The 22,980-nt window shown below is 38.7% G+C and overlaps 1 protein-coding gene across 3 annotated transcripts in view; it reads left to right on the top strand.

Moving 5' to 3' along the window:
• LOC104598894 (sucrose synthase 4-like) overlaps positions 1–20,350 on the top strand; it is a 34,656-nt gene extending 14,306 nt beyond the window's left edge. For 2 of the 3 annotated variants that reach the window (XM_010261172.3, XM_088901011.1), the window contains 7 exons: positions 2,769–2,885; positions 2,991–3,157; positions 6,508–6,732; positions 7,165–7,486; positions 7,577–7,821; positions 7,924–8,062; positions 15,439–15,816. In XM_010261172.3, the coding sequence (XP_010259474.1) occupies positions 2,769–2,885; positions 2,991–3,157; positions 6,508–6,732; positions 7,165–7,486; positions 7,577–7,821; positions 7,924–8,062; positions 15,439–15,477 (1,254 nt within the window). In that variant the 3' untranslated portion in view covers positions 15,478–15,816. Of the gene's footprint in view, positions 1–2,768; positions 2,886–2,990; positions 3,158–6,507; positions 6,733–7,164; positions 7,487–7,576; positions 7,822–7,923; positions 8,063–15,438; positions 15,817–19,984 lie in introns of those variants that run through there. The other variant, XR_002022750.2, reaches the window with a different exon arrangement.
• The last annotated feature ends 2,630 nt before the right edge of the window (positions 20,351–22,980 follow it).

The following is a 22,980-nucleotide window of genomic DNA, read 5'->3' as shown; positions in this document are numbered from 1 at the left end:
GAATGGAGGCAAAGAACCAAAGTGGCATGGCTGAAAGAGGGGGATAGGAATACACATTATTTTCACAAAATGGCAAATGCCAAAGCTAGAGCTTCTGTAATTACTAGGCTGGAGGGAGAGGGCAGGGTAGGTATCACTGAGTCTAATATGAAGCTAGTGGCAACTAGCTTTTACAAGAAGTTGTATAAGGAATCTTGGGCATTCAGACCTTTTCCAAGATCCCTTTCTTTTAACCAGCTGAGTGATGAGCAGTCTTCTTTCATTGAGAGACCTTTTTCTGAGGAGGAAGTTAAAGAAGCTATCAAGTTGTTGGCTGATGAAAAGTCTCCAGGGCCTGATGGTCTTACAAATCTCTTCTACATTAAATGCTGGGACATGGTGAGACAGGATATATTGAATGTTTTCCAGGACTTTTTTGAGAGGGGTTCATTGTAGAGAAGTCTGAACATTACCTTTATAACTCTCATTCCAAAGATTGAAGGTGCTGTGAATATTAAGGATTTTAGGACAATTAGTCTGTTGCATAGCTTCTATAAAATCCTAGCTAAAGTCCTTGCTGAAAGATTGAAAGCAGTTCTTGGTAGGGTTATCTCAAATAACCAAAGTGCTTTTATTTTGGGTAGACAGATGCTAGATTCAGTTCTTATTGCCAATGAGCTCATTCATTACAGGAAAAAAAGAAGATTCTCCGGGTTTGATTTGTAAACTTGATATTGAGAAGGCCTACAATCATGTTAACTGGAGATGTGTAGACCTTGTGCTTCTTCAGATGAATTTTGGGCAGAAATGGAGGAATTGGATGAAAGTATGTATCACTTCCCCAAAGTTCTCAGTCTTGGTAAACGGACAGTCTGCAGGTTTCTTTGATAGTTCCAGGGGTCTTAGGCAGGGAGACCCTTTATCTCCTCTTTTATTTATATGTGTAATGGAGATCCTCACTCTTTTCTGAAAGAAGACTGCTGAGTCAAGGGATTGGGAAGGTTTTGCAATGGTGCCGGGGGGAGAGAAGGTGAATATTCTTCAATTTGCAGATGATACAGTATGTTTTGTGGATGCTTCCCCCTCTCAGGTGGAGCTAATTCTTGGGATTCTCTCTTGGTTTGAAGTGATTACAGGTTTGAAAGTCAATTGGAATAAGAGCCAAATTATCCCAGTTGGACATGTTTCCAACTTAGCTGAGTGTGCTGGTATTCTGGTTTGCCAGATTGAATCTCTCCCGGTTAAATATTTGGGACTCCCAGTCGGGTTCCTCTGCTATTTGGGTCCCAGTTATTGAGAGATTGGAAAGGAAGCTGGCTTCTTGGAAGGCAAAATGCCTTTCTGTTGAGGGGAGGGTGACTCTGATTAAAAGTACTCTCTCCAATTTGCCTACCTACTTCCTATCTCTTTTCTCTATTCCTAAGAAGGTGGCAAATCAGATTGAAAAGCTTCAACGGAATTTCCTTTGGAGAGTCTGGGAGGAGGAGAAAAAAGTGCACTTGGTGAGTTGGGAACAAGTCTGTCTCCCCAAATCTGAAGGGGGGTTAGGTATAAGGAAGCTGAAATATTTCAACTCTGCCCTCCTATGTAAATGGATTTGGAGATTTGCTGTAGAATCTAATGCTTGGTGGAGATCTCTCATAGCTAGCAAATATGGTGTGAGCTGGGGAAATTGGAGATCTAGGGACCCCCCTCCTAACTGGGGTAACTCTTTGTGGAAGGGGATAATGAAGCACTTTCCAGAGTTGGCCAGGGGGATCTCAGTCAGGGCTGGTAATGGTAATAGGATCAAATTCTGGAAGGACCCTTGGTGCTCAGATGTTCCTCTTGCTGAGTCCTTCCCTCTCATCTTCCAGTGTGCTTCAGACCAAGAGGCCTCAGTTGCTGAGTGCTATAGTATTTCTGGTGGTTCTGTTCTTTGGACTCCCTCTTTCTGAAGAAATCTCTTTGATCGGGAGGTGGATGAGGCAGTGAATCTTTTGACCTGTTTCCAGCATCAAGAGATGGACTTTAGTATGGAGGATAAGTGGCATTGGAAGTGGAATCCTGATGGGATATTCTCTGTTAAATCTTTGGCAGCCAGGCTTGGTAGGAGGGGTGTTCCTGATTTCCCAGTTCAGCAAGTGTGGAATCCTATCAGTCCGACTAAAGCCAGTTTCCTTGTTTGGACTATGGCTCTTAACAAATGCCTTTCCAAGGAGAACCTTGTAAGCAGGGGAATTCGGATTTTGGACCAGTCTTGCAGCTTATGTGGGTGCAGTGCTGAATCTACTGATCATCTGCGTTTACACTGCCCGTTCTCGGCTCAGTTGTGGAACCACCTCCTCAAGTCCTTGAAGGTTTGTTGGGTGATGCTGAGGTCGGTAAAAGAGCTGTTATGCTGCTGGCATATTGTGGGCTGGAGCAAGAAAAAGAAGACTATGGAAAATGATTCCAAGTGCTGTAATGTGGTGTATCTGGACCGAGAGGAATAGAAGGGTGTTCAGCAACAAGTTTCTAAGTCTGGAGGACCTAACCCAGAAGTTAGTGGGCAAACTGATTTCTTGGTTGTCTGTGGCGGCAGATTTTAGAAACTGTAATGTATCAGATGTATTTTTTTCCTTGTCTTGATGGCTTCTGTAATCGCTGTTTAGATCAGTCAGCCTGTTTTGGGACTGATCTCAGCCTCCAGTGTGTATTTCATTCTCAATAAATATTACTTTACCTTTTCCAAAAAAAAAAAAAAAATCAGTTGGTTTCTTATTTTATATGTTTATGGGATGTTCCTCAACAGTTGCATGTTGTATTAGGACGCATCAAGTGAAATTGCTGCTGAGCTACAGGGTATTCCAGATCTGATCATTGGCAACTATAGTGATGGGAATCTTGTTGCAACTTTGTTATCTTATAAGCTAGGAATAACACAGGTTTGTTACATTTTGTTTTTCTGTTATGCATTATAAATGTAGTCATCAGTTTATCTTGTGAAAACTGTACTCTTAAATTTTAAAATTTTACACTCCAAAATGCAGTGTACAATTGCTCATGCATTGGAAAAAACAAAGTATCCGGATTCTGATATCTATTGGAAGAAATTTGAGGAAAAGTACCATTTTTCTTGCCAATTTACTGCTGATCTAATTGCCATGAACAATGCAGATTTTATCATCACAAGTACATATCAAGAGATTGCAGGAAGGCAAGTCCCTAAGCTGTGACTTTGTATTTGAAATGGTCTGTACCTTTAAGTTGTCTTCAAATGTTTAAGGATTTTGTTAATCCAATTTTTTCCGACTCTCGTAAGAGCCATAATTTTTGCAGATTTGGCTGATGGATATTGTGGTTTTTAATCTCAATCTATAGTTGCCCCCATGCAATATGAGGCTTTTTGTCCTCACCACTCCTTTTATAAAAAATTCTTATTTACTTGTCAAAATAAATGTTCAAGGACTTTGTTCACTGATCACTGGGGTAATTTGTTAATCTTGGTATATTCTCTAGGAGCAGGTTTTAAAGACCTTCTAACCGTAAGCTAGATTCCTATTTTATTTTGATCTTTCTTTAACAATGCCATAATTGCACAACCAAGTAAACATATGAGTTCTCAACTAAAGTCAATTCAACTCTACAAAGATGGGATTGGCTACATAAATCCTGTTCCACCATTCCACTCTGAAACATATGGCCAGTGCTTCTGTTTTCCCAATTTGCTCATCAACACTTTCCGCTTGTTAATGTGATAGAACAATGATATCAAGCTGATATACTATGACCCTTAAGCTTATCAATTGTTATGCCTGACCTTAAGTCAATCCCTCTAAAGTGGATTTTGTCTACCTGTAATTGTTACATGTCCAGTTCTACAACCCTGAATCCACACCAAAATATGAATTATTTCAGTTTATAAGAGAAAAATAAATTCTTATAAGAAAGCCATACTTCATAAAACAACAATATAGACATTTTGTAAAGCTCAACATAACTTACTTTACAGGGAGACTCTGCAAAACAATGAACTACTAATTGGGTCCTTAGGTGCCTTTTGTTGTGAAAAATGTTGGCATGTAGATGCTATGTTTTTTTAAAAATGGGAATGGATGTAAAACTAAAATTTTGACCTGCTCAGGTCAACCTGCTTCAAACTGGTTTTCTTGTTTCAACCCATCTAGTTAGTTTGTTTGAAATGTATGTTTGCACGTGTAATACACTAGAGAATATGATGGATATATAATCTCTCTCTAAATACATAACCCTAGAAATAATTTGAGGTCCATAAAGAGAAGCAGAGCCAACAACCTTACAGATCGGAAAGTTCTACTACCCGATTTCTTCGTACTTTATGGTTAGTAGTTGCATTGCCTTTTACTTCTCATTTTCCAATAAAAACAAGTGCTATTCTTATGACTTCCAGGATGAAGGGTAAGAAGGACATTCCCATATTCGGAATTCACATCAGCGCCCCAAGAGTGTGCCCAACAGCCCATCCCAGCCATGTATTGGGAACATCTCCCCATGACAAGTTACAAGTATGGGAGATGTTCCCAATGCACACTGAGGTGTGCATGTGGGGCGCCTGTGGGGAGTGGGGTGCGCTCTATGGGGGGTGCCAATCTGAACTCCCATATTCTCCCCCTCCCCCGACCCATGACAATCTATTATTGTCAACTCTCTTCTTCTCTCTAGTAATCAGCATCTTTCTTTCTGTCATCTTGACGGTAAGAAAATATTTAAAAAAATATGCATTTTATGTTGTATTTGGTCCTGAGTGACTGTACAGCATTCGCATAAGATGAAGTATATACTAGTTGCAAAAAAATGTATCAGCCATAATGGTGGGAGTGTTTGACCAAGAAATAATATTTGCAGAAATATTATTGGCAGATTTCATCTAATTAAGAGGATTTGTTCTCAAAATCTCTATTACTTGTCTCCGTTCAGATAGACTACAAAACAGCAGCAGGAAGAATGTGCCAAATGATTTTCCCATTGCTGCCCAATCCACCAATGCACCGGCTTTCCAGAAAATTGTGAATGGTCTTAAGAAAAACCCAACACAACTGCAAGGAACTTAGGAAATGAGCCCAGATTTTCCTGTTCCAAGTGTGATGCAAGAATAGATGATCTACCTTCTCTGTGCCCAGATTGCAGAAAGGGAAAGAGGCTGAAAAGATGTTGATGCCCCTTCTTTTGGTGTGTTTTTATACAATTTGATATTCAACTTTTGAACACAACGTTCTATATTTTTAGTTTATCCTTGATGTTGATATGGATAATCAGGCTATCTTCTTTTTGACTCTCATAATTTCTCATCTCATTATCTAATATGTATGCCATGCATAAGATCCACTCACACTAAATATCTTTCTAAATGGACTATCTGGACGCATGTCCATTATTGGTAGTAGAAAAAAAAAAGCTATTTGCAGAATTTTATGTAAATCAGATGGTTACCTTGGGTATACATTTCGCTTACTTTCTGGCTACTAATAGTTATTTTTGAGCCATTGATCAAATAGTTTACAAACATGAGGTTGGGTGATTAAGTCCAGCTTACCCACAGGGTTATAATATATAACATATCGTTTACAAACCATGGGACTTTTTTTCGAACTGAACCGGTACCACCGGTTTTTGGAAAACTGGAAACCAAAACCGAACTGAAACTAATTGATTAACTGATTGATTGGTTCTGTTTTTGTTCAGTTTGGTTCTTCAGTTTTTCGGTTTTTTTTGAATTTATAATATAAGCTATAAATAAATATATAATCATATAATATAAATACTAGAAATATATGTAATATATTATATTATAAATAATAAACAATATGTTATATATTATAAATATATTTATATATAATGCATATATATTTATATTTAATACATAATATATATGAAAAACATATATAATATGCATGAAAAATATATATAATATTTATAAATATATACACCGACCGGTTCGGTTAACTGCTGGTTTTGCATATTGGTTAACCAAAGCCAAACTGGTAGCTTTGGTTTTCCTAAAACACCGAACTGATCAGTTTGGTTAACCGGATTTTTCAGTTTGGTTAAGTTTTTGTTTTTTTTTTGTTTTTGATGATCACCCCTACCCACGGGGACAAAATGTTTTGCAAATTAGACAATGGGATTTTTCTACCGTTGTCATAAATTCTCGTGCATGACATGGTTATCCTCATTCCTCACATATCTATTTTTATTTGCATGAAGATGAAGAGTAGACAGATGTTCTTGTTTGGATTGTCCATCCTATATAATAGGAAAATTGTGAGATATCAATGCAAGGTGAAGCATTATTATCATAATCTAGTTTCAATCATATGCTACTATGTTGAAATAAATATTATTACCATAAGTGTGAGATATTTCTGCTGTTCAATCCAAAACGCATCTATAACTTAGAACTTATTACTTATTGGGCAATTTTTTTGTAATAACTTTTTGGGGCAATTTAGCAACAGCAAATGCTAGATTCAATGCTTGTGTGGCAACTGAAAAAGTACAGTACTTTAAGTTCAATGCTCTTTGTTTCAGCAAGAATACTGTTGGACAGTATGAGAGTCACATGGCTTTCACTCTTCCGGGGCTGTACCGCGTTGTTCATGGTATTGATGTTTTTGATCCAAAATTCAATATTGTCTCTCCTGGAGCAGACATGAGCATTTATTTTCCATACTTAGAGAAGGAAAAGAGACTTACTGCCCTACATGATTCAATTGAAAAACTCATATATGATCCAGAACAGAATGATGAACACATGTGAGTTCTTTATTCCACTTCTCTTCCAACTTGTTTCAATGTTATCTTCTCACCTTTCATTTGTTTATGATTCTTCTAGTGTGGACATGAATCTCTTATGCACAGAATGTAACACACAGAATGATATGTGCGTACTGAAATTGGGTGAATTTCTAGAATATGTCAAAGGATAGGTGGCTATTGAACCATCATGTAAGGTTAACTACAGAAAATTATGAATGCATTTCTTTACTTACATACATTTGTATTTATAACCAATGATCTTGTTGAGAAGATCGTAAGTTACAATGTTGTGGGATCTTTTTAAAGGAAAAATGAAAAAAGAACTTCCTAAATTAAGTTCTCATAGGAGTTCCTTGTAAGACTTGACACAAGTGCAGTATCTTTTTTGGTTTCAGCAGTTCTTAAATTTGCTCCTTTCTGCAACTGCAGTGGTACTTTGACCGATCACTCAAAGCCCATCCTCTTTTCCATGGCAAGGCTTGATAAGGTGAAAAACATAACAGGGCTTGTTGACTGCTATGGTAGGAGCTCCAAACTGAGGGAATTGGTAAACCTTGTTGTTGTCGCTGGTTACAATGATACGAAGAAATCCAAAGACAGGGAAGAAATTGCAGAGATAGAGAAAATGCACGGCCTGATGAAGCAGTACAATCTAGATGGGCAGCTCCGTTGGATTTCAGCCCAAATGAACCAGGCACGCAATGGTGAACTCTATCGTTACATTGCTGACACAAAAGGTGCTTTCGTGCAGGTATGTATTGATGGTTGACTCTGTTTTCCATACTTTGAACTCCCCATGTTATAGTTAACTCTTTCTTTTCTTTTAACTGCTTTTCTGCAGCCTGCTTTTTATGAAGCTTTTGGGCTTACAGTTGTAGAGGCCATGACTTGTGGTCTACCAACATTTGCCACATGTCATGGAGGACCTGCTGAAATTATTAAACATAGTGTATCGGGTTTCCATATTGATCCTTATCATCCTGATGAAGCTGCTACAGTTATGGTTGATTTCTTTGAGCAGTGCAAAAATGATCCTGGCTACTGGAATAAGATTTCTAATGCGGGGCTTCAACGAATCCATGAAAGGTTTGTCATTTCTTGGACCTGGTACCTTATTACTTGATTTTGACCTTTGTATCAACAACCTCTATTTCCTTCCATATCACAATTTTTGTGGTGATTTTGAAGGTATACATGGAAGATATATTCTGAAAGGCTAATGACCCTGGCTGGGGTTTACGGGTTTTGGAAGTATGTATCAAAGCTTGAAAGGCGGGAAACCCGGAGATACTTGGAGATGTTCTACCTTTTAAAGTTTCGAGATTTGGTGAGTGCCTCAACAGTCTCCTTTGCCTATGCAGACTGGATGATCAGGAACCCCTTCAAAAGGGCTTCAAGTGCATGAGAAGCAAATTGAGCATGTAGTTGATGTCCATTTGAACTGGTTTAACCAATGCATGTAAAACCTAAACTAGAATGCTATTTATGTGGATTGGTTAAACCGTTTTGTGTATTATGCATGGGGAGGGAGAGGGAAGAGGGTGTTTTGTCTATTTTGGTTTGGCACTGGGTCCCACAGAATGCACCAGGTATGTAGTATTCAAGGCTACCATGTACACATTTAGGGATGTCAATGGGTGAGGTCAAGGATCAAAATATCCATATGCATCAATGCTTATCAATATGACCAATACCATATTTTTTTATTCCTTTTTTTATGAGCTTATAGGGATGTAATCTATCACCCCAAAGTTTTAGAGTTTCAAAAACTTCTATGTATCAATGTATCCATGTGTCTCCATGGATACACACCAGAATGAGATAGCAGGGGCCCTTGTGGATCATTTCATATCTATCTTTAGAAGGCCCTTGTGGATCATTTCATATCTATCTTTAGAAGACCACTGAGTGATAAGAGTGTGGCTAGAAGGTTTGGAGTGGCTAACCTTAGGAGAAGAGACTTGTAAGTGGTTGGAAAGAGAATTTGATCTGGCTAAAGTACAAGAGGTTGTGTTTTCGATAGATAGATCAAAAGCTCCGGGCCCTGATGGTTTCACAATGGCTTTCTACCAAGACTATTGGGACATTGAAAAAGGGCATTATGCTAGTGTTTGATGAATTTTACAGGAGAGGGGTAACTAATCCAGGCTTGAACTCTACTTTCATTGCTTTGGTGCTCAAAAAATCTGATGCCACCCACCCGAGAAACTTTCAACCACTCAGCTTGGTGAATAGTTTATACAAAATCATTACTAAGGTGTTATCTCTCAAGATTAGGCTTGTCCTTCCTACCATCATTTCCCCCAATCAAGGGGCTTTTGTGTAGGGGAGGCAAATTGTGGATCAAATTCTGATAGCCAATAAATGTATGGAGGATATGAGGAGGTCTAGGTGGAAAGGAGTGGTGTGTAAGCTTGACTTAGAAAAAGCCTACAATATGGTGGATTGGTCCTTCTTGAGGGAGGTGATGGGATGCTTTGGATTTGGAGGTAGATGGTGTAAATTAAGGCTGCAACTTGGGTCAGGTTGGCCCAAACCCAACCCTAACTCAACCTGAAAATGTTGGGTTGGGCTGGGTCGAGTTGATGCTCGGGTTAGGGTTGAAATTTATGAACCTGACTTTACTTAGGGCTGGGTTAGGGTTGACCCCTCGAGCAACCCGACTCTATAGTACATATCGTATATAAATATATGTTATATCATATATATATATATATATAACATATATATATATATGATATCATACATTGATTTGTTTATATTCATGATAGTTGTATAGCCCCTACTACATACTATCATTTATTTCTTTTAAGATAATCACTTCACTTAATCCTAATTTGAAATGTCAAAACCTTAATAACATTTTTTATGTTTTTTGCATATTTTATTCTTTATCTCCTCTTTGTTGTTTGCCACCCATAGCTTACTGCCCATAAAAGATCTATTATAAGTTATAACTCATAATAAACTATAATCATTTCAAACTTTTTTTTTTAATTTTGTACTTAAAGAACCAATAAAAACATCAACAAACAAATACTAATAAAACATAGGATTAAAGGAATTTAGTTAAGATCTGAGATTAAGAAGTTCTACGAGATTTTAAGGGATGGGAAGAAGGTTGGGTTAGTTAGGGTTAAAGGAATTTAGTTAGGGTTAGGGTTGGGGGTTTAGAACTTAGGGTTGGGCTAGGATTGGCCTCAACCCAACCTAACCCGGCCCGACTTGCAACCCTAGTGTAAATGGGTGATGGGGTGTTTGAGGACTTGCCATTATTTTATTATGGTGAATGGAACAGTAGTAGATTTCTTTCCGACCTTAAGGGGTGTAAGACAGAGACCTCTCTCCTTTCCTAATCACCCTAATAGCAAATGTGTTGGGAAGATTAATTTCAAAAGCAAACTCTAGAAGTCTAATAAGAGGATGGAGAATTGGTGGGGAAGAGGTATCTATTACTCATCTATAGTTTGTTGATGATACAATTCTATTTTTTTTATGGTGAAGATCTGGGGTGATTAGGAATCTCAAAGTTTTGGGGCAACTTTTTGAGCAAATGTGAAACTAAAAGGTAAATTTTGAGACTGGATGACTGGATGAGTGTGTTGATATATTAGGGTGTGCGGTTTCTAGTTGGCCTATGAAATACCTAGGTCTCCCTCTAGGTAATAATCCTAGGAAAGTGAGTTTTTGGTCCCCAGTGGTGGAGAGATTTGAAAAGAGACTTTCCTCTTGGAAACAAAATTACTTATCTATGGGTAGAAGGGTTACTTTAATTAGGTCCACTCTAGCTAACTTGCTTGTTTATTTTTTGTCAATATTTAAAATTCCCAATGGAATAGCTAGGAAGTTGGAAAACCTAATGAGGGACTTTCTTTGGAAATCGGGGGAGGAAATAAAGGATCATAGGGTTAGGTGGGATGTGGCTGTAGGAGCAAAAAGTTAGGAGGTTTGGGAGTTGGGAATGTACAGAAATGAAACTCAGCTCTTTTAGGCAAGTGGTTGTGGAGATTTCCTGATGAGAAAGAAAAGTTGTGGGCAAAGGTAGTGGTGAGCATGCATGGGGCTGCGGCAAATGGTTGGGACATTGGAATCATAGCAAGGACTACAAGAGCATCCTCGTTGAAAGCCATCCAAGCTATCCTTCCTTGTTCTTGCCTTGGATAGGTATGATTTGCATTCTGGGAATGGTATTAAATTTTGGGAACATATGTGGGCAGGGAATTCTCCTTTAAGGGACCAATACCCTTTCATGTTTGTTTTGTTGCTTTATAAAAATGAGCCTATCTCTACCTTCCTGGTTCCTTACAATTCCGGTTCTGGTTTTGGTTGAGATTTGGGTTTAAGAAGGGCTATTAGGGATACTGAGTTAAGTAGTACTTTGTCTCTCTTGAGTGTACTTGGTTGACCCCCACTCCTCATGGTCTATTTATTTGCTCTTCCTTTTTCAACACCCTAATCCAACCAGAAACTATTAGGGGTTTACCTTTTCCTATTAAAGAGGTGTGGAGCAAACCGATCCCTCCTAGGATTGGTTATTTTTGCTGGGAAGCTTACTCGAAAAGAAAAAGACCAAAGAGCTGTTTGTCTCCTTATTGGTGTTGTCTTTGTAAGGTTGTTGGTGAGAATTGCTACCATTTATTGATCTCTTGCTCATTTGTTAAAGGTTTATGGGACTAAGTTTTGTTTAGATGCAGGTGGGCCCCGCCACTAGATGTGAAAAGTTTGTTTGCTCCTTCCTTTTCTAGATTGCCAAAGAAAAGGGGAAGAATAATGTCACATTGTGAGGTGGTGCATGTGGATTAAGGGCTGTATCTCTTCATGTCACTACTCCATTCTAGTAAATGGGGTAGCCAAGGATTTCTTCCCGGCAAAGAGAGGATTAAGACAAGGGGACCCTCTTTCTCCTTTCCTTTTCACCTTGATAGTTGATGTGTTCAGTGTCCAGATTACTAGAGCCAATGCTAGAAATTTGATTAGAGGGTGGAGAGTAGGGAGGGAAGAAATAGTTGTAACCCACCTTCAATTTGCCGATGACTTGATTCTCTTTTGTGAAGGAGATCCGGAGGAGTTGGAAAATTTAAAGGTCTTGGTAGAGAATTTTGAAAAGGCCTCCAACTTGAGAGTAAATTGGAATAAAAGTTGTGTAGCTAGAATTAATAGGCAAGAAGGTCAGGTGGCATTGTTGGCTAGATCTCTAGGTTGTGAGGTAAGTAAATGGCCCCTTAAGTATTTAGGCTTACCTTTGGGAGGAAGTTCGAGGTCTGTTAGCTTTTGGTACCTAGTCTTGGAAAGATTCTCAAAAAGACTAGTGGGTTGGAAAAGGAACTACATTTCTTTGGGGGTAGAATCACTCTAATTAAGTCAACACTAGCAAATTTGCCAGTGTACTTTTTGTCTACCTTCAAATTGTCTGTTAAGATTGCAAACCAGATTGAAAAAATAATGAGAGATTTTCTGTGGGAGCCTGGAGATACCAAAAAGGATCATAGGGTAAAATGGGAAGTGGTGTCTAGAAAGAAAGACAAAGGCGGTTTAGGGATTGGAAATATTAGAGTAAGAAATGCAACTTTGTTAGGCAAATGGTTATAGTGGTTTCCTAAGGAGCAAGAGAGTCTATGGCATAAGGTGATAAGAAGTATTCATGGAATGACAGCAAATGGATGGGATGCTAGACTCGACCCAAGGGCTTCGCGTTTTTCCCCATGGAAAGATATTGTTGGTATCTTGCCTTTCTTCTATCCTTTCATCAAGTATGATGCTTGTGTGGGTAATAAAATTCTTTTTTGGGAGGACTTGTGGATTGGGGAATCTCCTCTTAAGGATTGATTCCCGAACCTTTATTCCCTTTCTTTGAAAGAATCTCTATTTATCTCTTCTTTTCGTACTTCTAGGGATTCTTGGGATTTGGGACTAAGGAGAGGTTTGAAGGACTCAGAAGTGGAATCAGCAATTGACATTTTTTCTCTTCTAAATTCAGTTTTTCTAGACCACTCCTCTCCGGACAGTAGAGTTTCGGCAGAAACTTCTATAGGTATTTTTTCTTGTTCTTCGTTTCTCAATGCTTTGGTCCTTCATTCTAACCTGGTTTCCTCTTTTCCTGTTAAAGAAGTTTGGAGTGCTCCGGTCCCCCCAAAAGTAAGGGCTTTTGTTGGGAAGTGATTCTCCAAAAAATCAATACCTTGGAGGTGCTTCAAAGAAAGAGACCAAATTGGTGCTTGTCACCTCATGTCTGTAGCCTTTGTTTGAGGAATGGTGAGACGGTGAATCACCTATTAATTTCTTGTCCTTTTAGTGCTCTAATTTGGGATTGGTTCTCCTCTCTCTTTGATTATAGGTGGAATCCTCCCACAAGTGTAGCGGATTTATTTGACCCTAGCCTTTTCCGACAACCAAAGAAGAAAGGAAGGGTGATGTGGAGAACAACGAGGGAAGCTATCTTGTGGGCAGTATGGGAAGAGAAAAACAATAGGATTTTCCAAGGGAAAGAAAAATCAGCTCCTGAAGTTATTGGGGATCACCATCAAGGCAGTACATTGGCTGAAAACTCTTGACTTGTTCAAGGATGTCTCTACAGATGATTTGATTAGAGGCTGGAATATTTTAGCCAGATCTTCTACTTCATCACCTACCATACAAGCAGTTTGGTCCCCTCCTTTGCAGTGTCATGTCAAACTGAACTTTGATGGCAGCTCTATTGGGAACCCCGGACCTTCTGGAATAGGGGGTGTGTTTAGAGATGCGGAAGGAAAATTCCTAGCTCTGTATTCTTGCCCAATAGGTGTGGGGGACTCGCTTAGAGCTGAAGTTTTGGTGCTCCTCTAGGGGCTCAGATGGGCCAGGCAATTGGGTTTCCAACAGTTGGAAGTGGAGGGGCATTCAAAATTAGTAGTAGGATGGCTGCAATCAAACAGTTTGGGAACGTGGTCCCTTAAACAACAGGTAAGGGAATTATTGAGCCTCACAAGGGAGCTGGATGCAAAAGTGTATTGGTCTAGGAGGTCAGCAAATGCTTTAGCTGACTACCTAGCAAAACAGGGGGTGAATCGGGAGTTTTTGTTTTGTGCAGTGTTGTAAGATTTTTGTTATTCAGGGGTCACCTTTTTACTTTGGAAGGTGACAGTTGTTTCTTATGGTTTTATCTAATGAAAGTTACCGTTTCCTATCAAAAAAAAAAAAAATAATGTCGCATTGTGAGAGCTACTGTTGTTTGGACTGTATAGGAAGAAAGGAATTCCAGAATTTTTTCAGGGAAAGAGAGGAATAAGGAAACCATTCAGGAGGTGATTTGCTCCAAGGTATTCCATTGGCTTAAATCAATGGATCTCTTCAACAATGTCTCAATAGATGATTTGTCAAGAAAATGGAAAGAAATTGCCTTTTCAGCCCCGGTTCAAGAGGTTTCAGTTCCAACTTGGTCCCCCCTCCAAGTGGATTCTATAAATTGAACTTTGATGGAAGCAGCATTGGAAACCTAGGGCCTTTGGGTATTGTGGGTGTTTTAAGGGATGAGAAAGGGAAAATTACTGCTTTGTTCTCAGGCCCAATTGAACAGGGTGACTCTCTTAGAGCTAAGATTTTGGCAGCTTTAGAAGGTGTTCAGAGAGCTAAGGACTTAAACTTGAGGAGCTGATCAACGAAGGAGATTCTAAGCTGGTGATAAATTGGCCAAAGGGAGATAAAACTGGACTGGATGTACGGCAATGAGAAGAAACAATTCAAGTGGTTGACAAAAGAAATGGAAGTTAAAGTAGCTTGGGCTAAGACATGTGCAAACTCCTTTGCTGATGGGTTAGCAAAGCAAGGGGTGAATAGGGAGAAAGAACTTGTTTTGGGCTCAACTGTTATTTTCTGCCATGTTTCTTGTGTGGGGGAGATAAGAGAGGTTATCTCCCCTTTGAATTCCTTTTTCTCTAATTAATGAAATCCTTTGTTATTGATCAATAAAAATAGTATTGATATTTTGATCCTGGGGTAGGGTTTGGTACAGGTTTTCCTCAAGTTGAACCTGACCTGAAGTTACTCTAACCTGTACCCAACCCCAACTCAACTAAGTGAAATAGGATATCAAACGCACCCCACCCCGTCAAACACATATTTTACCTATGGTCAATTAAATCTATATTTACAAATGTTTCAAAGCTACAATATCAACAGAGTTGCATTCGGCACTGGTCAGCCTCAACCCAAACCCAACCTGAGACCCAATTATAGAATAAGGAATACACATTTGATTAGTGTAAGGCAATAAGGAATACAGATGTTGATAAAAAAATAAGGAATACAGATTTGGTAAGTGTAATGGAATAAGGGATACAAATCCATCTTACATAATACATCTGAAGTCCTGCCCCAGTCAAGGTGGTACCTTCATACCTTGTCTCAACTCACAATACATCTTGTAATCGATCATACATATGCATCTGTAACACGATAGCACCTTTACTATCGTGTAAGGAATTCAACTAAAACAGAGAAGTAAATTGAAAGGAAATGACACTTGGGCACCTAAATATTACATAGCATTAATGCACGTTCAACATATGACTTGTCACACTATTAGTATCCAGTTTTGCGTTTGTAACACGATAGCACCTTTACTGTGTGGATTTGCATATAGTATTTTCCTAATGAACTTTTTTTTTCCTTTAGCATATGAACGTATGGAAGAGACAATAAAACCATTTTCCCTCTGTTGTCTGTCAGGTGAAATCTGTTCCATTGGCAATTGACGATGAACACTAAATGTGGGTCTGTAGAATTGAAAGAAAGAAGCTTTCCACTTGGGAACAAACGCTCTGCTAGATTACAATGGAGTTTGAGTAAGTTGCTTTGTCGAACATCTCTGACTGTGAGTTGATTGATGGAGTAGTTGACCTGATCCTAGATATTATGTTAGATGGTATAAGTCTCAAGACTAATAACAATTTAGAACCTCGTGTTCGAGGTTGAAATATCGAAATCCTCTCTTTATCAGTCCATTTAAGGCAGAGACTTGTATGACATTGAAGAATGTAAAACGATACACCTGTGTATCAGCAGAGGTGTATTGGTACTTTAAGTGATGCACCTTTTATTTTTTAATTTTTTTTTTCAAATTTCAATTTTAAGTATAATTATATATATTTAATAAACAAGGGGTTCCCGAAAACACCTGTAAATAAGTGTATCTGGCACCCAAAGATACAATACAATATGCCCTGTGATACAGGGCGTATCGTATTGATACTTTGAACCTTGCCTAAAACCTAAAATATACAAAAGGAAAAAGGAGAGGGTAAATTATGAGGACCCCCGTACTTTTGGGGGTGTGAAGCCCTAGCCTCCTTTACTATTTAATGATTGATTTTTATTAATGGCAGAGATCATATGTTCTACCTTATGAAAACTTTGGCACATGACTAGGATGGCTTAAATTCATTAATTCAGTTAGAGATACCACTTTGACAAACCAGATCTTTGGTTTAATTTGGTACATCACTTGGATGGGTGATATTAATCCATGGAGACCACTTTGATTGCCTTCATTGTTGGGTTGATCTGGTACATTATTTGAATGGCCTTGATTGTTGGGTTGATCTGGTACATTATTTGAATGGCCTTGATTGTTGGGTTGAACTGGTACATTATTTGGATGGCCTAGATTAGTTGAAAACTGGAAGTCTGGTATTACTTGGTAGGGATGGTAGTCGGATTGCCCAAGATGAAGCATTTCAATTACACTGGGTTTAGGTTTGGGGGCCTATTCAAAATTTTATAAATGCTCAGGTCAACCCAACCCTAGTTGAACCCCTATCGCTTGGATTGTTGAGATTAGTCAACTGATCTTAGAATGTCACTTTAACAGTTTAGATCTTTTGGTTTGGTACCTCAACTGGACTAAATTATTTGAAATATCAGTACATAATTTGGATGAATGGATGGCATCAATTCATTGATTTTAAGAGGCCATTTAGATGGCCAGATCTTTCACTTATGTTGTATTATTTGGCTAGATTTTTAGAAATTTTTGTGGTTTAATTGAATGCATAAGATTAAGTGAAAATGTAAAATCTTGGTTGTGGATTGCGGATCTTGCTCTCAGATGATCACTTTGGTAGCCTTGACTTTTGTTTTGATTAGATTCATTGTTTGGACAGTCCAGTTTGGTTGAGGGAAAAATCTATGATGCTAGAAAGACATGATATTTGGAAAGATGTTAACCAATCAACCCCCCCCCCCGGGTGAATTTTGATGAAAACCCACCTGATTGGTGATTGGTTATCACGTTTATGATGTTTGTCGATTGGTTATAAGTTCTCGGGTATCAGTCTTTTGGGCATCATAGTCGAATCCTTAATTGGGATTTATGGTACATCACTTCTCTCTCTCTCTCTCTCTGGGAAACTGTAACTCTGTAACTTCCATTAATAATAGAAGAACTTATACAAGAAGCACAGGTCCAGACTGTCCAGACTCCAGTCCCTAAGAGTAGGGAAAACCAACGCCTAAAGTAAAATTCAGCCTAGAACAAATCACCCATCTGGCTAAAGAATGAACCAGATCATCTGCCGATCTTCTAACCCGTCTGAAATGTACACCCTCTTTTAACAGGCTTCTAATCTCCCTTATGAGTCCAAATTGCCATAATATCTGTCTATAGCTATAGCCACCCAATCATCAGCTTCAAATCCCCCTTTACTTAAATCTGATGGAGGCCCAAATTCTTAGCCAATCTCAGCCCTTGAAGAAAGGCTAGTACTTTTGCCCTTGGAGAGTCACCCAAACCTATTGGTCGAGAGTATAAAGCTATAATATTTCATTTTGCATCTCTCATACCACCTATTCCTGAAGGACCAGAATTGCCCAAGGAACTTCCATCAAAGTTTAGCTACTTGAGGCTCCAACTCTCTTGAATCATATGCTTAGATGACGTAGAAGACACCACTGCATTGCAATTCTTCAAAATATCATCAATATTACAACTTTAAAGTCTTTGGCCAATGTGCGACTTTGAAGGCAATGTTGTCAACTAAGTCTCTTATTTAATGTGCAGGATCTTGAAAGATTCTATTATTTCTTTCTTTCCAAAGCACCCAAAGTATAGCAGCCCTTGTAGCTTTCCACATTACATTTTTTGATAAATGAATAATGATTTTATTAATAATAAAGGAAATGCACATTCACCCTAAGATGAAGCATGAGATGTTGCCTCCCTTTAGAGGTGAGAGCATAAACAAACTCTTAACAGAATACAATCATAGAGTAACAAAAAATAATTCAACCCTTTGTAGAGGCAGTGAAATCTAGTTGTAGGGCTATTTTTGTACTTTTACTTTCCTTTTCTGTATATCTCTCTTTGTATTATATCTCTCATGTATATTAAGGGCAGATTTGTCATTTTACAACTTAATATAAATATTTCTTTTAGGGTGTTGACTGAAGTTGTCACACCCACCATTCGACTGTGTTGTCTCTCTCTCTTTCTCTTTCTTAATTTTTCGATATGACTCTGACATGGTATCAGAGCAGGTCACGATCTGATCTGCAAGTGATTACTTCCTCACCTCTTTCTTATCTGTTATCTAGATTACTCCCTAATAGTATTTGGGAGGTTCTTGAGTGCTCTTAAATTCGATTTCTAAAGCTGCTTTTAATCAGAACTCGACAGACTGTTCTTGGACTGTTGTGCCACCAGATTTCTCTTTCAGATTGGATCTCCCTCTAGAAGCATCAAATCAGGCTGAAACTTTAGATTTAGTGTCGCCCAAGGTAGATCTACTATTTCCAATTGGTTTGGTTTGAATCGGATTTGATCTAGAAGGGTTTTGAGCCACTTCAGAGTTTGACAGACCCTTACAGTTTCCTTTTCTAGACATTGACTGAAAGGTACTTCATTATTCTACTGTTTTGAACACTTCTCTCTGTGTTTTCTTGCTCTTGTGATTCAATGGCATCAGGAAGAATGGAAGTTCTCCCCATCAAGTTTAATAGTACGAACTATGCACTTTGGAAATTCAATTTCCAATTTCATGTGGAGGCGAAAGGCCTCTGGGGATATTTGGATTGATCAGTAGTTAAACCTGATGATTCGGACTTCAAGGGTACTAATCAATGGAGAATTGATAATGCAAAAATTGCATATTGGATCTTAGGATCCGTTGAAACTAACATTGCAATTCCTATGAGAGGGTACTGGACTGCTTGTGAGATGTATGAGTATCTCGAAAGAGTATATCAACAATCAAATACCTCAAGACAGTACTAGATAGAGGTTGACATCTCCCATTATCAAGGAGAAAGAAAGGTCCAAGAGTACTATGTTGGGTTTATTAACCTTTGGACTGAATATGAGCTTGTGCACGCGGGGAATGATCCTTCAGAATGTTGTGTGAAGTATATGAAGGAACATTTCGATAGAAGAAAGATTATGCACTTCCTAATGCATTTCAAACCTGAATTCGAAGTTGTTAGATCTAATATCCTGAGTTGAGGAACACTTCCCGACTTGGATACTATTCTCGGTGAAATTCTGAGGGTTGAAACCAGATTTGCCACACAAACTACTCTGGATGGAAGGAATGAGTCTAACATTAATACGGTCTTTCTAGCAACAAAACCGAAAGGGAAGGACTTCTCTAAAATACAATGCTATGAATGTAAGGAGTTCGGACATGTTGTTTCTCAATGCAAGAAAAAGAATACATGCACCTACTGTAAGCAGGATGGTCATATTATCATTGAATGCCCCACTCAGCTTCAGAAAAGCAGTGAATCAAATTAGAAGAAAGGAAGCTACAAGGCTTTTTAGACAGGTGTAGATGGATCAGATGCAGCATCTTCCATTACTTCTGTGACTGGGCAGAATGACACCTCAGGTAGCATGTCTGAGGAATGAATTCGACAGCTCATGTCCTCTGTTATCTCTTCAGCCTTCTTTGCTATGGGCTTATCTGGTAAGTCCCCTACCTACTGTCCCTCACCGAATCATCTATGGTACATTGACTCAGGAGCCTCTAACCATATGACAGGGGCCACTCTTGGTCAGTGTCATAAGCCCCATCTCCCCAATAAACACATTGTTACTGCTAATGGTGAGAAATTAGATATACTTGGATGTAATGATTTATATTTATCTACTTCTATATCATCTCCATTTCATTTGTCCAAAACCCTATTTGTACCTAAGCTTACCACCAATTTAATTTATGTTGACCAACTTGTAAAGGAAGGTAACAATGTCTCATTTACTTCTGATGGTTGTTTGATACAGGATCGGCAAACTAGGGAGGTGAAAGGGAAGGGGCATAGACTAGGAAGACTCTTTGCTCTAGAATTTGAGAAGAATAAAACTATGCCTGCTTCTACTTCATGTTTGATTTCTACTGCTTCTAGTTTTGAATTTGTTAATTGTAATAAAGATTGGCAGTTGTGGCATAAATGACTGGGCCATCCTTTTTCTAAGAAACTTGATTAGTTGTTTTTTTCTAGTAGTTTACCTGTTTCTAATGTTTCTCTTAAAAATGTGAATAAAGACTGCATTACTTGTGTCTTATGTAAGAGTCATATTTTGCCTTTTCCTTCTCATTCTGAACACGCAACAATCCCTTTTTATTTAATACATAGTGATGTTTGGTCATCTCCAGTTGTCTCACGAATGAGTTTTAAATATTTTGTAATCTTTATTAATGATTGCACTCATTTCACTTGGGCCTATTTTCTTCGAAAGAAATATGAAGTGTATTCCGTATTTTAGCACTTTCACAATTCACACCTATGTTGCCACTCAGTTTGATGCCCGAATTTGTGTGCTACGGTCGGATTCAGGGGGAAAGTATATTGATGGAGATTTCCAAAACTACTTAAAACAACATGGAATTCAAACCCAAAAGTCTTGTCTAAGCACCCCACAACAAAACGGGGTTGCAGAAAGGAAAAATTGGCATATCTTGAGTGTAGTCATAACCCTTTTACAAGATTCCTACGTACCCTCTTGGTTTTGGGTGGAGGCGGCCAGCACTGCTATGTATCTTATAAATCTTCTGTCATCAGTTTTGAACAACTCCTCTCATTTTCAATCCCTCTTCCACAAATCCCAGACCTATCCATGCTCTGAGTATTTGGATGTGCTTGTTTTGTCCACCTTCCACCCCATGAACACACAGTTAACTACACAAATAGCTTTGTGTGCCTTTATGGGGTATAGTTTTGAACATAAAGGGTATCTTTCCTATGACCTTTTTGGTTTGTCATCTTTGAATTTCTCGTAATGTATTTTTTCTTGAAAGTGTGTCATTTTTCGAACATATTGTGAAGTTCCCAACTCCTTCAATTTCCTTGTTGCATAGTTTTGATTCTATAGGTACATCGGATACTCCATTGTCACCTCTGCAACAACTTCAGACCTACTTCAGGAAGCAATGACCTTCTTCAGTCTCCATCCCCCCTTCTACTCCGCCTCCAATTGCTAATCCAGTCACTCTAGTTGCCTCAGTAAGTGTTCAGGACCTTCTTCTGAACCTATTGCTCATACTTTACACCATTCCTCTAGAATTTCTCGTCCACCTAACCGTTATGGTTATTCACCAGACCATAGCTCATTTTCTACCATTTTATCTACCACAAACATTCCTAGATCTTATTAGCAGGCTGTAACAGAACCACATTGGAAAGATGCAATGGATTCTGAGATTTGAGCTCTTCTGGAGAATGACACCTGGGACCTAGTCAAAGCTCCACGTGAGACATCTCTCAAAGGAAGCCAATGGGTCTATTCTATGAAACTAAAACCTGATGGAAGCCTAGACAGATACAAAGCTAGGCTTGTTGCACAGGGTTACAAACAGAAATATGGGATAGACTATGAGGAGACTTTTGCTCCTATAGCTAAGATGACCACTGTACGACTTTTGATGGCTGTGTCTGCAATCAAACAGTGGACAATTCATCAGATGGGTGTCAAGAATGCTTTTCTCCATAGGGAATTGAAAGAGACATCTTACATGAAGCCTCCTCCGGGATATTGTACAGATCCGTAGCTTGTTTGTCGTCTAAAGAAGTCACTTTATGGCTTGAAGCAAGCTCCTAGGGCCTGATTTGAGAAGTTCATATCTGTCATCACTGATGTTGGCTTTATTCAGAGTTCTTCTGATTACTCCTTGTTCACCCTAAAGCAGAAGCAAGGAGTAACGATATTACTCCTTTATGTTGATAATATACTCATTACAGGGGATGACATAGAAGGAATTTCTAGGCTACAACAGTTACTCAGTGAATCCTTCAAGATGAAGGACTTGGGACCGTTGACATATTTCTTGGGCCTTAAGATGAGCAGAAATTCTCGAGGCTACTTTGTTAATCAACAGAAGTATGCGGCTGATCTTGTTAAATTGGCAAATCTTAGTGATTCTAAGATTGTGGACACTCCACTAGAATTGAATCTAAAACTCAGCAAAGATGATGGGTCTCCCCTTAAAAATCCTACCCTTTATCGTCAGCTAGTGTGCAGTTTAATCTATCTCACCATGACTCGGCCAGACATATCTTATGCAGTTCATCGGATTATAAGATATGTACGGGGCACACTTTCACATGGGATATTCTTCTCCTCATCATCTCTCATTCATCTTATGGCCTATGCAGATGTTGATTGGGTTGGATGCCCTGACACCCGACGGTCCACAATTGGCTGGTGTGTCTTCCTAGGCAACTCCCTTATCTCATGGAAGTGCAAGAAACAAGCTATTGCGTCCAAATCTTCCACTGAAGTTGAATACAAGGCTATGTCTTCCGTGTGTAGTGAGATCATATGGCTTCGGGCTTTTCTATTTGAAATACTAAGTGAGCCACCATTTTCAGTTCCTCTTTATGTAGACAACATCAGTGCAATCAAAATTGCATCCAACCCCGTCTTCCATGAGCGCACCAAACACATAGAAGTTGATTGCCACTTCATTCGTAATCTCCTTCTTGAGGGTACCATATCTCTTCCTCATGTCTCCTATGGGCTCCAACTGGCAGATTTGTTAACTAAAGCAATGACACGGACTCGACATCTATTTCTCATGGACAAATTGATGCTTATTCCTAGGCATCAGTTTGAGGGGGAGTGTAGAGACAATGAAATCTAGCCGTAGGGCTATTTTTGTACTTTTACTTTTCTTTTTTGTATATCTCTCTTTGTATTATATCTCTCATGTATATTAAGGGCAGATCTGTCCTTTTACAACTTAATATAAATATTTCTTTTAGGATGTCAACTGACACAAG

The sequence above is a fragment of the Nelumbo nucifera genome, chromosome 3, assembly GCF_055504915.1.
Source record: "Nelumbo nucifera cultivar China Antique chromosome 3, China Antique-T2T, whole genome shotgun sequence".
Taxonomy (NCBI): Eukaryota; Viridiplantae; Streptophyta; class Magnoliopsida; order Proteales; family Nelumbonaceae; genus Nelumbo; species Nelumbo nucifera.
Note: the sequence above shows the minus strand (reverse complement) of the source record. Positions and strands in the feature narration are given on the sequence as shown.